General features: G+C 35.2%; 1 protein-coding gene across 6 annotated transcripts in view; it reads left to right on the top strand.

Moving 5' to 3' along the window:
• LOC138332868 (dystrophin-like) overlaps positions 1–16,121 on the top strand; it is a 305,298-nt gene that overhangs the window by 259,185 nt on the left and 29,992 nt on the right. For all 6 annotated transcript variants that reach the window (XM_069280861.1, XM_069280851.1, XM_069280886.1 and 3 more), the window contains 6 exons: positions 4,692–4,861; positions 8,922–9,078; positions 9,257–9,386; positions 10,745–10,896; positions 11,136–11,270; positions 11,445–11,670. In XM_069280861.1, the coding sequence (XP_069136962.1) occupies positions 4,692–4,861; positions 8,922–9,078; positions 9,257–9,386; positions 10,745–10,896; positions 11,136–11,270; positions 11,445–11,670 (970 nt within the window). The remainder of the gene's footprint in view (positions 1–4,691; positions 4,862–8,921; positions 9,079–9,256; positions 9,387–10,744; positions 10,897–11,135; positions 11,271–11,444; positions 11,671–16,121) is intronic.

Below are 16,121 nucleotides of genomic sequence, written 5' to 3'. Positions count from 1 at the left end.
CTGGGGGAAGCAAATTTAATTATATAAAATTGTGGATGACTGAGTGAAGTGATCGTTCTCTGTCAGAATTAACACTGTTGGGTGTCTTTCTAAGCCGAAAAGGTCAGTTGTGGTTCTGTGTTCTAATTTTAGTTGCATGACAAGTACATTGACCAATTGGAATCTGATTATAACTGTCATAGCAGATGTTCTTCCCATTGAAATTATGTCCATGAAGTCAGAAAAAGTCAGTGGGATATTCCATTCTAATTCTGTTGAGCTACAGTGCGAGTTATGGCTGACAATTTTGTCGCCGTCTGACAACAGTTAACAGATCACATTTTAAAGATGAACAAATGTTTGAGGAGAGGAGTACAGATGCCCTTACGTTCAACTAATATATTACATCTATAATCTGTTTTAATGAGGCTTTGCAATATAAGGTGATGACACAAGAGTCAACAATTACAGGCTCTTCGCTAATCTAAATGTGAGATTAGTCAATGACGCATAATTTGTTCACCAATGGTTTCTAAATAAGATTGCTGCTTCTTACTCCATCCCTGGTGACGAAACGGCTCTTAATGACAAAATTATCCTGGAAATTATAGTCATATTGTAATGTAGTAGATAACTATTCAAATTTTAATTTTCCTTAAGAATTTCGAGATCATGATTTTGAATTTTCATGCCTTAACATGAAAAAGAGAGATTGTTCATCCCGCCTCCAATCGTACTTCCATGGTAACAGATCTGGGTTCCTTGACTAAATAATTTAGCGTTTTCTTACAAATTTTTTTCTTATCCTTATGACTTTTAAATCAATAAATCTGGATTATAAGGATATCGTGAATTTTACAAAGTGATGAATGGCTACTGAAAATCTATTATGATTGCATGAAGCAATAAAAACAAAATTGTCACATTGTCCAAAAAATTGATCATTTCTGAAGGAATTATATTGGACTTCACTTCTCATGTCTAAAAAGTCAATGGCAATTTGTGCACCCTTGTAATACTTGAATTCACCAGTTGTGTTAGCCAAGGGCTCCTCACAGAAGAGCTATTGGCATCCGATCTGATCATGGTAAATTGTTTTAACCTGTAGTGCACGCAACAGTATTGATATTTCTGTGTATCCGTGGTAATAGGGAACGGATCGGATGTTACAACAATGGCACTTGTCACTAGGTTCCTTAGATAAGATGTCCTAGGTCATTTGTCGTCCTTGTTTGCTGTTTTGGTACGAGATCAGATTAGGAAGACGATGCTTTGCCATCACTGGCGGTACAGATGAAGGATTCTGTCTCTGCTTCAATAGCTTTTGTCATGGTATTAGTGCACCACACAAAGATCGGGCAGCCATGACTGCAGGGACAAGCACCCATTCTTCCTTCATCTCCTATTAAAAACAGCAGTCGACAGAAATAGAAGTACATTATTTGCTCTGACCAAAAAAAGTGTTTTTTAGCTTTGAAACTTTGATGTAATTATGCTTGTGAGTTACTGGTAATGAGATCAAGAGGTCCTCATCATCTTCCAATGATATCATCTCTTCAGTTTCAAGTACCAAAATTACTCTGCATCATTCTAACCCCTAGTTGCCATTATGGACTGACCCTAAGCAAATATCTGGACTAATCCATTGTGCTACATAGGGGGTTTCAGTTAGTTTTATCTTAGCTATTCCATGAATTCACTAATGATATCCTTAGCCATAATTGGTCCTAGCTGATTGTATGATTGTCCAAATCTGTGTGGATATATTGTGTATCTGGTTGGTATTGTTTTGTTGGCCAGCCCATCAGAGTATGTAAATAGAAGCCATTTATGTTATACCCATGTGTCCAGTTTTATCATTAAGTATTCATCTTGTCTAGCCTTACCATGCATTCAGAGTTCACTCATCTTATCTCGTAAAGTTTCGGGAGCAGGTCTCGGCCATTGTTTCATGTGTTTTCTTTCAAATTTCTTACAGAATTACTTGTTTCATGGCCATCTTCATTTAAAAATCAAAAATGAAATTTCAACCATTTTGAAAGAGCTTAAACAGTTTGCTTGAAGTAATTGCTGTCTTGTCAGTCTTTCAGATCATTGAACAAATTTATAAGATTCCGATGTATGTTACAATGTTCAACTATTGATATATCATAGGAATACCATTACATTGAAAATACTTTGATATCTCTTCCAAAACATATGTATTTCTCGCTGTAAAAGATAAATGTTTAAATGTACCTAGATTCAGTACCCCAAGAGTCTTATCTATTTCCAACAGAAATGTAGCATTGCCATGTCATTATGACCTAATGAGGCCTGTAGGTAAAGCTTATATTGCTTTGAACTGTACTAACCTTCCTACCATGATAGCTAGTGCTATACTCCCATAGACATTGGCAGTGTCTGCACACACTGATAAGGACTGGGGATACTGACAATCTTTCCTTCTTGCCCTCATTTATTGTGAATGTTGATAACAGTGGAGGCCTGTAGTATTCTTTTTAATGAAGGACCACTCATTCCAGTAGTGGTATATAAGGATGCGTTTGGATCATTTGCCTGTAGGTCATAAAAATTCATCTGTCGTTCCCAAACTAAATAAAAGTAGCGGGCTCCATGTTTAATTTCTGTGGCAGTGATTATTGTCACTATAAACGATCCATTATACGCTGTATGTATAGTGACCATTTATGAGGAAAAAGCAATCACATTCTATCTGTACCATCCATTATCTATCCATGTGGTCTGTAGGCTGAATGTCCCCACTCCAATGGTGGCCTCTGAGGGATCCATCACAGGAAGTTGCTGACGGCAGTGTCACACGCTGTCATCAGAAAAAGATGGTTTATGGCCACTTTGACAGTACGGGGTGTAGACTGGTCAGGAATTTATTTCCCAATTTATCGACCATCAGCTCTGATACATTACTTCACACTTTGTTTGACCAGAGATCTTGTATAATTTACTACCAGGAGTAAATTGAATTAAAAACCGGCTTAATGACATTCCCTCAAGCCTCAAGCTTTTTGATGCTGTGAAACAGCAATCATAGGTACGCTAAGCAAGCCTGAGCACATCGAAACAACAATAAGAATCCCCTAATTGAAGGTATAAAATAATAAAACACACATGTATAATAATTGTCACAACAATAATCGAAGTGTACAATTACGCAATCAGTGATGTTTTCCGATGCTTACTAAGAACCATTTCGTTTTGATCTTGGTTCAGGGCTTGTGTATTCCTGAAAATCACACACAACACCTTCTTATTTTATTCCTCCGCTGTAGATTTTCTTAGCTTATCTATCTAGTTGAATGGTACAAAATTGATGCTATAAATAATGATTAATTCTGTTTGTTTCAATGATTTTTACAAAAAATAAGATTTAAATGTGTTTGCAAAAGTCTTTTATCTGGTTGACGTTGCGAACTATATCAGTTTAAATTACTACGCTCTTTTCCATCTAGAGATGTGAAATCTCGAGTTGCCTCACTTTGAACGTCATAACCAGTAGGCCTTTCATCGCAGGAATTAATTATTTATAGCTACCTTTTAATTATTTAACTAAGATCAATTCAAACAAATACATATAGAAATTATACATGTGGTGTCAATCTCTAGTCAACATTAATGATGTTTTTCTTTTTTTCTGAAAACATACCGTTGTAAACGGAACTACTACGCTCTCTCCCATCTAGAGATGTGAAAGCTCGAGTTGCCTCCCTTTAAACTTCATTACTATATTACCGTAGTGAAAGTGCACTTGCTGTTCTATTTGTTCAAGCCGTGTTTAAACAAAGATACACAACATATTTGCAACAATGTTCCATAACATCAAAGGATTGTTGTAAAAGGTAACCAAATTATGACTTTTTATTTGACAAAAGTATCTGGCCAATTTATCAAAAGTCGGCAAAGCAAAGTGATACACACATGCAAGCAGCCATGTTAGTCTTTCTAACAAGGAAATTGCAATATTTCTGTTGTTATTAAATGGATATTAATTAACTCATTTTCTTTTCTTTTAAAGAGACATTGATGAAATTGATCATTTCAGTAATAAGTATGTGTATATAGATTACTTACATGTATTAAACGAAAATTGTTCTCAGATTTTTACCAGATTTATTGGTTTGATAAATCTACTTATTTCAGAAATAAGAAATTTTATTATATAAAATATATATTTCAGTCATTTCAGGAAAAAAACATATTTAACTTATGGTTTTTGAATCAATTAACTTAAATTATAATAAAACAATACATATCTTTTTTTTTACTCCAAAATTCAACATTGTACATTATATAAATACTATGTTCTACAACATGTTAACTAAATTTAATATAAATGATAAACAAATTCTTTTATTTCTTTGTTTGAGTCCTTCATTCACAGCATCTATGAGTAGCCTTGGCAGTTTGATTAATTAGAGTTATCTCCCTTTGTTTTGATTTCTCATTGGCAATTGTGACTTGTCAGTTAAAGCTGTAGTTCTTCTATTTTACAGAAATATGTTTGTAATGTCGATAACTCTTATAATATTGGGTTCAATTTCAATTTTACAGATGTTTTATTGACAAAGATTAAGGTTACATACTGGCTTCAAAATGTTTAAAAAGTAATAATAAAAAAAATACCATCAGTTGAAAGAGATTATGGGACTTCACTGAACAATAAGTAACCTGCTCATGTCTTTTTGTCGTTACAGGATCTTCAGGCAGAAGTTGATGCTAACAAGAGCACATACGACTCTCTCAATAGTGCTGGCAATCAACTGGCTCGCAACATGGTGGCGACCGACGCACAAAAACTCCACCGGCGTCTGGAGGAGATGAACCAAAGATGGATCAACCTAATGACAAAGTCCATGGAAATAAGGTGTGTCTACATTTACAGGTTTTATTTTCTCAATTATAGCAATATGTAATTTTCATCAGTTGAATCTTTATTTTAGTTAAAAAAAATTTAGTTAAAAAACAAAAAAGTAAACGATTATACTTAAAACTTGCAGATGATTACAAAGTGTTTCTTTTTTGCTAATTCTTATCATGCATTATATTTGTAGATATAGCTATCTCTGACATAAAGCTAATGTATACTATGCTATGTAATGGTACTTCTACATTTGAAATGAAAAAGATGTCTCCTCTATACTTCAATTGTTCTTTTCCTGTTTGAAGATCTTTTATGCATTCTTTAAGGACTTTAATAAGTACAGAAACATCAGCTTTAAGAGAGAGTTATCCTTCTTGATGTTTTTAATATAAAATGATTACCATTCTGTTGATCAAAGGTCAAGGTCAGATCCTCTGTGACAATTTTATGTACATATAATCCTCAGAGTTGTTCTAGTCTATATATATATTTCCATAAACATCAATGCAGAATCTCTATTTCAAATGCAAATGCAATGTATACAATTTGCCACTATTGCGTGTGTGTTTAAATTTGATATTTTAGAAATTAATAAAAAAAAAAAAAAAAACATTTTATATGATGGTGGATAGTTTTTGATTGAATTTCCATGGATTACACTAGCTTTTCTTGGTAATGTATCTAAGGTAGATAGATTTACTAATGACATTTATATTGTATCATGTATGGGGCAATATCTAAATCAGGCTGAATAGAGTCCGTCTATCCTGATCAATATACTAAATAAGGTATAGAGGAGTATCTTAATCAGGCTGAATGGAGTCAACCTGACCTGATCAATATACTAAATAAGGTATAGAGGAGTATCTAAATCAGGCTGAATGGAGTCAACCTGACCTGATCAATATACCGGTACTAAATAAGGTATAGAGGAGTATCTAAATCAGACTGAATGGAGTCAACCTGACCTGATCAATATACTAAATAAGGTATAGAGGAGTATCTAAATCAGGCTGAATGGAGTCAGTCTATCCTGATCAATATACTAAATAAGGTATAGAGGAGTATCTAAATCAGGCTGAATGGAGTCAACCTGACCTGATCAATATACTAAATAAGGTATAGAGAAGTATCTAAATCAGACTGAATGGAGTCAGTCTGACCTGATCAATATACTAAATAAGGTATAGAGGAGTATCTAAATCAGGCTGAATGGAGTCAACCTGACCTGATCAATATACTAAATAAGGTATAGAGGAGTGTCTAAATCAGGCTGAATGGAGTCAACCTGACCTGATCAATATACTAAATAAGGTATAGAGAAGTATCTAAATCAGACTGAATGGAGTCAGTCTGACCTGATCAATATACTAAATAAGGTATAGAGGAGTGTCTAAATCAGACTGAATGGAGTCAGTCTGACCTGATCAATATACTAAATAAGGTATAGAGGAGTGTCTAAATCAGACTGAATGGAGTCAGTCTGACCTGATCAATATACTAAATAAGGTATAGAAGAGTATCTAAATCAGACTGAATGGAGTCAACCTGACCTGATCAATATACTAAATAAGGTATAGAGAAGTATCTAAATCAGACTGAATGGAGTCAGTCTGACCTGATCAATATACTAAATAAGGTATAGAGGAGTGTCTAAATCAGACTGAATGGAGTCGGTCTATCCTGATCAATATACTAAATAAGGTATAGAGGAGTATCTAAATCAGGCTGAATGGAGTCAGTCTGACCTGATCAATATACTAAATAAGGTATAGAGGAGTATCTAAATCAGGCTGAATGGAGTCAACCTGACCTGATCAATATACTAAATAAGGTATAGAGGAGTATCTAAATCAGGCTGAATGGAGTCAACCTGACCTGATCAATATAATAATTCATCAGAATTTGAATATCTGCCATAAGGAAAGATTTAATGTATCATTAATTCCTAAGTATAATGGTTATAATTGTCATTAGGATACCGCAGACAAAATGACACTGAAGACTTTACAAATCACAGTGATATCATCTTATCTAAGAATGAGATTTTTTTTAAATTGATAAATTTTGCTTATTTGTGAGAGACTATTAAAAGTAGTGTAATAGCTAAAAAAACCTGTTGAAACTTTGAAGAGATACAATAAAATATATCATCGAGTGAAAGGGAATTTCCTACTCCAGGGTGTTCTAGTGTAAATGATTGAGCTGCAGTGAATAACATCAAAGTGTAATCGGTTAGAAAGGTGCCCTTGTCAGGAGAGAAAGTTTAACATTGACCAATTCATCACCGCAGTGACAGCTCACAAGGAAATATCTAATGTACAGTTTAATAAACCTGCACAACTTGATTGAAATGATTTATTCTGACAGTTATACCAATCTCTGTAATTTGAATGCACCTGGGGCTATACAGAGGTTTGCCGACATGTGTTATACAGTACAGGTCTCGTAGATATACACTCATTAAATGTAACTTTAACAGGCGAACACAAAAAAGATTCATCAGATATGAATATCGGCTTAAAATACTTTCTCCCTTTATAATTTTTTTCCATGTTTAGTATTGATAAAATTGAGCTGTTCATATTCTAATGATATCAGTTGTGTTCCAAATGCAATGCTAATTTAGGCTTATTTAGGGTCCACCCATCCTATTAAGATAGGGGCTAATTACTCTGTATGCTGGGGAGGGGGAGAGGGGGGTCAAAGCCTGGTGTGATAGCCATGACCCGACCTTGTGTATTATCATGGATGTGTATTAATCTGAGGTGAGGTTTCTTCTCTAGGTCAACCTGCCTAATGTGTGTACATAATTAATTGAACAAGTTAAGATTGTATTGTCGTCACAACGACAAGGAATGCTCAGGTTATCTTGGGCTAATTTACATAGTGCAAATTGGCAGTAGGGCGTGAATCATGAATGTATGTATATTCACAACTCGAGAACCTTAGCAGTCGTTTGATGGCCATGGTACCGCCAAGGTGTTATTGAAATGACATCAGCTTTGCCGTGTGTCATGCATTAATTTCCAAAAGACTGTCATTGAGGAGTCACAAATTGTGTTCATCAAAGGTCGTGGAGCGGTAGACATGTCCACCAGTCTGGCCTCAAAGTGTTCCCCTGTCTTAGGATTTATATAATTTGTCTCCAAGTTTTCTCTATATTACAGAGGAAATCATTTGATTTTATTAGTGAGGAATTCTGTTTGTTTTGGTCTAATTCAATGATTAAGTGATTGATCATCCTATAAACCTTATAAACTGGATAACCTGACTGGATTATCGACACAAAACCAGAGATTTGTTGTCTGAAGATTTCATTGGATATATACCAAATATGATTTATGAAAACATTTCAGTTTCAAATAATATGTGCTTTTGAGGCTATATTCTTTTTCGGAATATGATTTTTGATTTGTGAATACAACAGTATCTCAGAAATACATACATGGATATCTGAGCACCATCTGTTGATGAGAGTATAAATCAGTACATTAAACAAATTGAAGTTTGACTGTGCTGTCCATCAAAATGCGATACGTAGCTTTGGTAGGAAGAAGTAATGGGTTTATCCCACGACCAGGGACGGTCCACTTCATCGCCCTCGTCGGCTGTCGCAAAGAATGGGGAGGGAGATCAATAGTGTCAAATGGCCACACAGATTCCGGCCGGAGACGCAAGAAAAAACGTGTGCACTGGTCAGTCGAACAAAAACCAGGTTTCTCAATCACGGAAATAAACAAGGCTAATCAGGTGTGAGGTGGCTATATCGACATCCTGAGCCTCGTTATCAGATTAAATAAGAGGGGATCTAGGGGGTAATGCTATTGATGCAGGTCTCTAGGCTGGCTGTAACCTCATCTGCTTTAGTCAGAAAATACTTTTACAATATGCTTTTTGTTATGTGGGTATTTAAAACAATGACCTTGATATGATAAACTTTACAACTGCATCAACAATTTTAGCCATTGTTAAATGTGGAATGATATTGTTATACAGGGCTATTCACCATTCTCACCTCTGCTTTATAATTAGCATTAACATTTCTTATTGTTAATTTCAGGGGTAGACTTGAAAGTAATGCAGAACAATGGCTCCACCTTGTGAACACACTACAAGATCTGATTGGCTGGCTTTTGACCAAACAACAAGAGCTTCACAAACAACGCCCAATCGGAGGGGATCTTCTCACTCTACAAAATCAGAGCGAGGAAAACAGGGTAGGTTTCCATAAAATCTCTGAAGCATATTTACCCTCCTATAATAAATTTTCATGATTAATCACGTAAATGTCTTCAAAATGAAATGTTTTATCCAAATTTAAATAGATCAAATATTACTTCCCTTCAATGTGTGAAAATGTTTCCTCTATATTCTGACTCCTTTTGTAATCCTCAGAGATTACGGCGGCAGTTGGATACAAAGCGACCAATCATAGAGCAGAGTTTGGAGGCAGGACGCCATTACCTACGAGAGGAAGGGGAAGATAAACGACTCAGCACTGACAGTGGAGAAAGTAGTGAACATGGTAGGTTGGATACAGGTGGGGAGTAAGGAATAGGTGGGCTAGGCGAAGGTTGAGGGAGGGAGTAGTTATGAATATGTTAGGTTGGATAAAGGTGGGGAGTAAGTGTGTAAGTATAGTAGTGAATACGGTAAGCTGGACAAATGTGGGGTAGGGGGAGAAGTGAATGTGGTAAGCTGGGAAAAGGTTGAGTAGGGGGAGTAGTGAATATTTTAGGCTTGGTATTGGTGGGGTGGGTGGGGGTGTAGTAAAGAATATGGTAGGCTAAGCAAAATTAAGTGGGATGTGGGGAGTAGTGAATATGGTAGGCTGGGCAAAGGTTGGGAGAGAAATGAATATGGTAGGCTGGGAAAAGATGGGGGTTTAGTGAATATGGTAGGCTGGGCAAAGCTGGGATGGGGAGAGTAGTGAACATGGTAGGCTGGGCAAAGGTGGGGGGAGAAGTGAATATGGTAGGCTGGGAAAAGGTTGGGGTTTAGTGAATATGGTAAGCTGGGCAAAGCTGGGATGTGGGGATTAGTGAATATGGTAGGCTGGGTAAAGGTGGGGGGAGAAGTGAATATGGTAAGCTGGGAAAAGGTGGGGTTTAATGAATATGGTAGGCTGGGCAAAGGTTGAGGGGAGTAGTGGATATGGTAAGCTGAGCAAAGGTGGGATAGGGATGGGAGTATAGTGAATATGGTAGGTTGAGCAAAGATGGGAGGAAAAGTGAATATGGTGGTCTGGGAAAAGGTGGGGGAGGAGTAGTGAATATGGTAAGCTTGGCAAACGTGGGATTGGGGGGGGGGGGTAGTGAATATGGTAGGCTGAGAAGGTAAAGGTGGAAAGAAATGGTCACTAACAGGCATGGTAGGCTAGAGCATTTAGGAGAGGTAGGATTTCTGTCTCATTTGTGATGGTTCATTTGGAAGTTGTGTAGTTATGATCATAATTTGTGTCTTTTGGATGAATTTATTGTCACTTTATGTAGCACAAAGTAATCGTCCTGGATGTTACTATATATATATGTGTTAATATGGAGTTGAGAGTTGTAATAACAATGAAACATGTTGTCAATCTAGTAAATGTGATTGGATGAAAAATATTGGAAATATTATGAAAAGATGAAAAAAAAAGGTTTTGATGTGTACCCCAGTATGTATTATTCAAAACCTTGAGATCAAATGACCAATTGATACCACAATATCTGTAATGGGAAATTACCATTGTTACAAATAGGTGAAGAGATTCACTTGTTAGTGTGATCGGCCCATTGTTATCAATTAATCTCCGATAACAGAAACCACTCATCTTTTAAACACCGCACAGATGTTACTAATGGTCGGCATAACGATAACTTATAATTGACTTCCTGTTTCCAGAGGAAGTGCCGCCTACCGAAACTTCACCTGAAAAAGAGGCTCGCCATTTAATAAAGAAAATCTGTCGTCAAGTGAGACTGCTCAACAGGAAGTGGGTGGAAATTAACCAAGGATGTAATGAGTGGCAGGCTAGGATAGAGGAAGTCACGGAGGTAGGGGAAATAACTCTTAATTGGAAATTTTAGTCTGATTAACTTTGATATAAAGGTCATCATACTTATCAATTTTTCTGACTGCTTGAATGACAAAAGATGCTTATAGGATATATGAAATTTGATAGAATAACTTTGAAAAGTTCTGAAAATTTGACTAAAAATATTTTTTTAAATTGGATGTATGGTTTATAATGCTTAGATGTTGATTAAAATTTTCTGCATCTTTTTTCTCCCAGAAAATGGTTGTATTACAAGATGGCTTAGAAAACCTTAATAGTCGACTCAGGGAAGCAGAACAAGAAAAAACAAAATGGTCGCCAATAGCAGACATGATTATAGAAAATCTACCTGCAGAAATAGAAAAAATCAAAGTAAGTATAAGCTAACAAAAAAGTATGGACACAATTACTGACATAAATTCCAAGCACAATTTACAAAAATTTGAAAAAAAAGACAAGTAAATTTCATTATTTAATATTATCAAAATAAACAGATCCATCCATGATTTGGCATCAATTCTGACATTTAAACTTTACATTAAACAGGCATATCAGAAAACTTACACACCTATCCAAGGCCAGGTGGACAGTGTAAATGACCGCGCCAATGAACTTCAAAATCTCAAAGTAATACTCAATCACGTCAATGTTCACCGACTCGAAGACTATAACACCCGGTGGCAAGAACTACAGATCGCGGTGGAGGATCGCCTTAGAGATCTGCAAGAAGCTCTTCGAGACTTCGGTCCCGACTCACAACACTTCCTTTCAGGTATGTACTCAAACTCAGTAATGATATGTCAGGGTCAAAGGTGAAACACTGGCTCCAGCCAATCACAGATGATATTATAAGAAGTTACCTCAGTTTTGATTGGCTTGGTCAAATGGCTAGGTTTCAGAACCATGATACAACCTTAGGTTTTAACTTTGTTTCAGTCAATCAAAAATAATGTGACTTTTTAAGACATTTTCAGGGATTAAATTGCTATGTCCAAACATAAAAGTAGTTTTATTAGAGTCCAAGATACCAAATCAAACATGATGGAAATGTAAGAATATTGTCAAAGTGCTATTATTTTATTTTTGCATATTACAGAGTTATCTACCTTTGCAAATAGGTATTGATAGTGTCATTGCAAGAATAACAAAATACTTTTCAGAGAAAATAGGTATTGATAGTGTCATTGCAAGAATAACAAAATACTTTTCAGAGAAAATTACACGAGTTTTGTCACAAAATTATTACATCACAGTGGATACCTAACCACAAGAAAAATGACATCACACTGGATACCTAACTGCAAGGGAGGTAATTCTGTAATATACAAAGATGGAATAAGCTGAAGGTCCATTAAAATGATCAGAAAATTGAAGCATACAAGCACCACTTTAGGAATATATAATTGGTTACATTACATTGCAGTAATTGGAACTGAACTGTAAAACATTTAATGTCAATGGAACCACAAGAAAAAGGTTAGAGATTGTACCGAAAATAGAACCACAATAAAATAAAACCACAAGTCATAGTAGGAAATTGAACTAAAATGTAGAACATACACTGAAATAGTAAATATTAACTCAATTTACCTCTCTGGTCTTAAACTTTACGGATGAAGTTTATTTGCAAATTTTGTAAAATCAATACCAGTGTAGACTGTAAGATATAAATGATGCAAATGATTTCTGTGCAGCTGCCAAATCGAAATAGATTACCTTATCAAATTTCATCCTGGATTTGAGGCCTGAGGATACTTACTGCTTAAAATAGAGGAAGGAAATATTTTAAACTGTATAATTGGAGACTCTGAGCTTTAAAGTTTTATATAACCATTATAAGTTAACTGTAGAGCATTGGCATGATGGCAAAATAGAAACCTTGACACTTCATGTCAATCTGACATTCTTATTCTGAAACCTTTATTTTATAATCCTGCGAAATAACAAATAGTCAGATGTTAGGAGGTTGACGGTGGGAAAGGGTGAGCAAGGGGTTGTTTATCATTGGCAAGGGTGTCTATGTTAGACTGTAATGGTCCAAATGGCCGTTTTAATCATTATTCAATTTAATTTATGGTTTAGTATGATATTGTTTGTTTTTAGCATGTGTCAGGAAATTGTTGGCAAAGTGGTAAAGGTGTTTAAACTTCTACCACTATAGCTCTCCATCTCTTGGTTGTGAGTTCAAAACCCACATGGGGTAGTTGCCATACACTGATAGTAGTTCTATGTTTTTTCTCTGTGTATTCCAGCTTTTCCACTGTCTAAATCTTGGATGTCCTTAATCAACCAAACCAAAGTTTTAGTTAGCTGTATGTTTGGGCCCTCTTGTGATTGCTATAGTTTGATCAGTTTGTAAACTTGTACATAGATAAAACTCAAACGTAAATTTTTCTGCCTGTCTATGATATACATCATTGTTAACCACCAAACACTGTGACATTCAATTTGACAGCAGTTCATTTCCCCTCTGAGCAGACGACAGCGTTATAACTAGTTATATGGCCTTTACATGTTTGAAATTGAAGGAGATTGTTCCAGTATATTAACTTTTGATGAATACAATAAACATGGTCTGATATCACACTGACTTAAGTCATTGTTGAGTCCAGACATAGTTGTTTTTTAAGTTTCCTGGCATGAAAGGTAGCTTTAAGTGACTGAATTATAGCTTACGACACAGGCAGTGGTTGATTTCACACTTACTATAGCTTGTGGGTCATACAGGTCGACAGGAAATAAAATCTCTAAAATAGTCTGTCTGTGGTCTTTAGACCTTAGCTGTTTTTATAATACACATATTGCTTCATTGGATTTAAAGTGTAAATTAGTGTCTGAGACTTTGTTTAAACTTTGGTTTAAAACTTGTTGTTAAAAGTAAGTCGGTTTTACCTAGCCGTGCAGTAAGGCTTTGATAATGATTTCTAGTGATGTTGGCATATTACCCAAATGATGTTTGGATGTATAGTTATTGTACTGATGTAAGGTAAGGATTCCATTGTTCTATAATCAAATGCAAGTATTCAATCTTTCTGTCAATTAGCTCCCTTAATTGTGTGTATATTAACTTAATTTCCATTAAAAACTGCTTTTAATTTTGATATAGTTACTATTACTGATTCACATAAGTGAAGGAATATCAGTATTGTTATTGATCTATAATGACATAATTGTTCATAAATATAATAATATGCGATTGTTTTGTCTTTTGTGATGCATCACATCACAATGCGAATGTATAGTTTCTTTTATCTAGGGCGATAAACAGGATATTGATTTGCTGATAGTTTGTTTCCATGTTATCACTATATCAAGAACACCTGGTTCTTTTATAAAGTCCTATAAAGTCCTTCTAACTTTACCTAGGTCAAGGTCACCAACATTGAGGAAAGTGAAGGTCATTCTAAGACTTGTTTTGTGTTCTATGTTGTTATAGAATTCTGTTCAGATGAGGTTGTTATTATTTCATTTATGTCAATTTAAAGTGATTTTTTTTAACTCTGCTGTTAAAATTCCCAAAGCGTTAGGTATATGCCCTGAAGATTGAAGGCCTATGGCGCATTAATTGGCCTTTTAACGTTTGACAGCTAGGTAAAAGTGCATGTCTAGTATACATTGTAAGCTACCCATAGGCATTTGCTGTCGCTCTGTAACTCTATTGAACACAGGTGCATTTCAGTTTGAAACTTCTTGCAGATAACCTATTGACCTAGTTGTTACAATTTGACATAATGTCTAGAATTTAATCATTACCTGTACAGGTATGGAACAACCTACTTGTAATATTTTTCTATACAGGTATACACTTCAAAGTGGTTTACAATCTGGTGTAGTTTAATTTCAAGTTAGCAGACACATGTGAATTGTTTTACCTATTTTACCTAGAGGTCACATGACAAGTCTAAGGCACCAAAGTGTTCTATCTCTGAAGTGATTTGGTCAAGTGGTGCTCTAAGTTGGCGGACAGTGTGATACCTGCGGTATACTGGTCATTATTAACTTACCTGTGCACACCTGCACATATGTGCAGAAATACCCCATCCTCGGATGTACTCACCTGTAAAATTTCTGTGGTTATAAATTACCATTAAAGACAATGACAGTCTGGGTGCTTAGGTCCGCTGTGTCTGAACGAGGTAAGAATTCCAGGTAGATCTACCTTCTTATGTACCTTATAGTTGTCAAATGTATGACATTAAGGATGTACTCCTCTGAGAAGTCAAAATTTTCTTGTATTAAACTTTTTTTCTCATATATATTTTTGGAAATAGGAGTTCATACCGTGAAAGAAAATGGAAGAAAAAACATATGTCTGTGTGCTCGTTTTTGAGCTATTGTCACTCAAAGATACCAAAATGACAAAATAGTGGATTTTATTGGAATTTAGCCGTTTTGACCACATACACTAGAATTTAAAGCCATAATTCCCTAATGAGGTGTTTGATATGTATGGATGTTTGTAGAATTTATTTTCAAGTAGTCTTCATTAAAAATATACCAGTTATGATTAATAAGAGTCATATTTTTTCTCAAAATAACAACATATGCTACCCCTACCCCTTAATTTTGAGCTCCAAAATGCACAATTTTCAGCCATTTTTGTCAAATTCAACCCTCTATAGAAAAAGTTCTGGTATTAAACTTTTGTCAATAGTTTGCATATCAATAGGGAAAGGGTTGTTCTTTCTAAATCAGGCAGAAAAATGGGGGGTCCGTGTGCTTACTTTTTTGCCCCATTTAAATATTTGTTATTTTTCAATATTTTTGTCTAAAAAATAAAAATGCTCAAATTACCATTAAATGCAGAAATAAAGTGACAAAAGTGTAAAATTTCACACATAAATGTTCAATATTTTAATCAACATGAACCCGGTGAAGATTTACAGCAAAAATTAACTCGATACAGCTGAAAATGCAGACGCGGTGATGATTTAAGTAAAAACAATTTAAGTAAAAAATGGGAAAACTGTGGCTCTACTCAAAGCAAAAAAAGACACTATTTCAAAATGGCCGCCAAATGGGCCATTTCTTAAAATCGCTGTGTAAAAAAATCTACTAAGAATAGAAATGTAATTTTTTGACAAAATTTGTTACAGACCACATGCTACAGATATTGATAAATCGTATTTGAAAATCTCATAACGTTTTTGATCTATGTCGAAACGAGACTTCAACGGGACTGAAACCACAGAAGAATACATCCTTAATATGACTGAGAAAGTT

This window comes from Argopecten irradians, chromosome 1 (assembly GCF_041381155.1).
Source record: "Argopecten irradians isolate NY chromosome 1, Ai_NY, whole genome shotgun sequence".
Lineage (NCBI taxonomy): Eukaryota > Metazoa > Mollusca > Bivalvia > Pectinida > Pectinidae > Argopecten > Argopecten irradians.
Note: the sequence above shows the minus strand (reverse complement) of the source record. Positions and strands in the feature narration are given on the sequence as shown.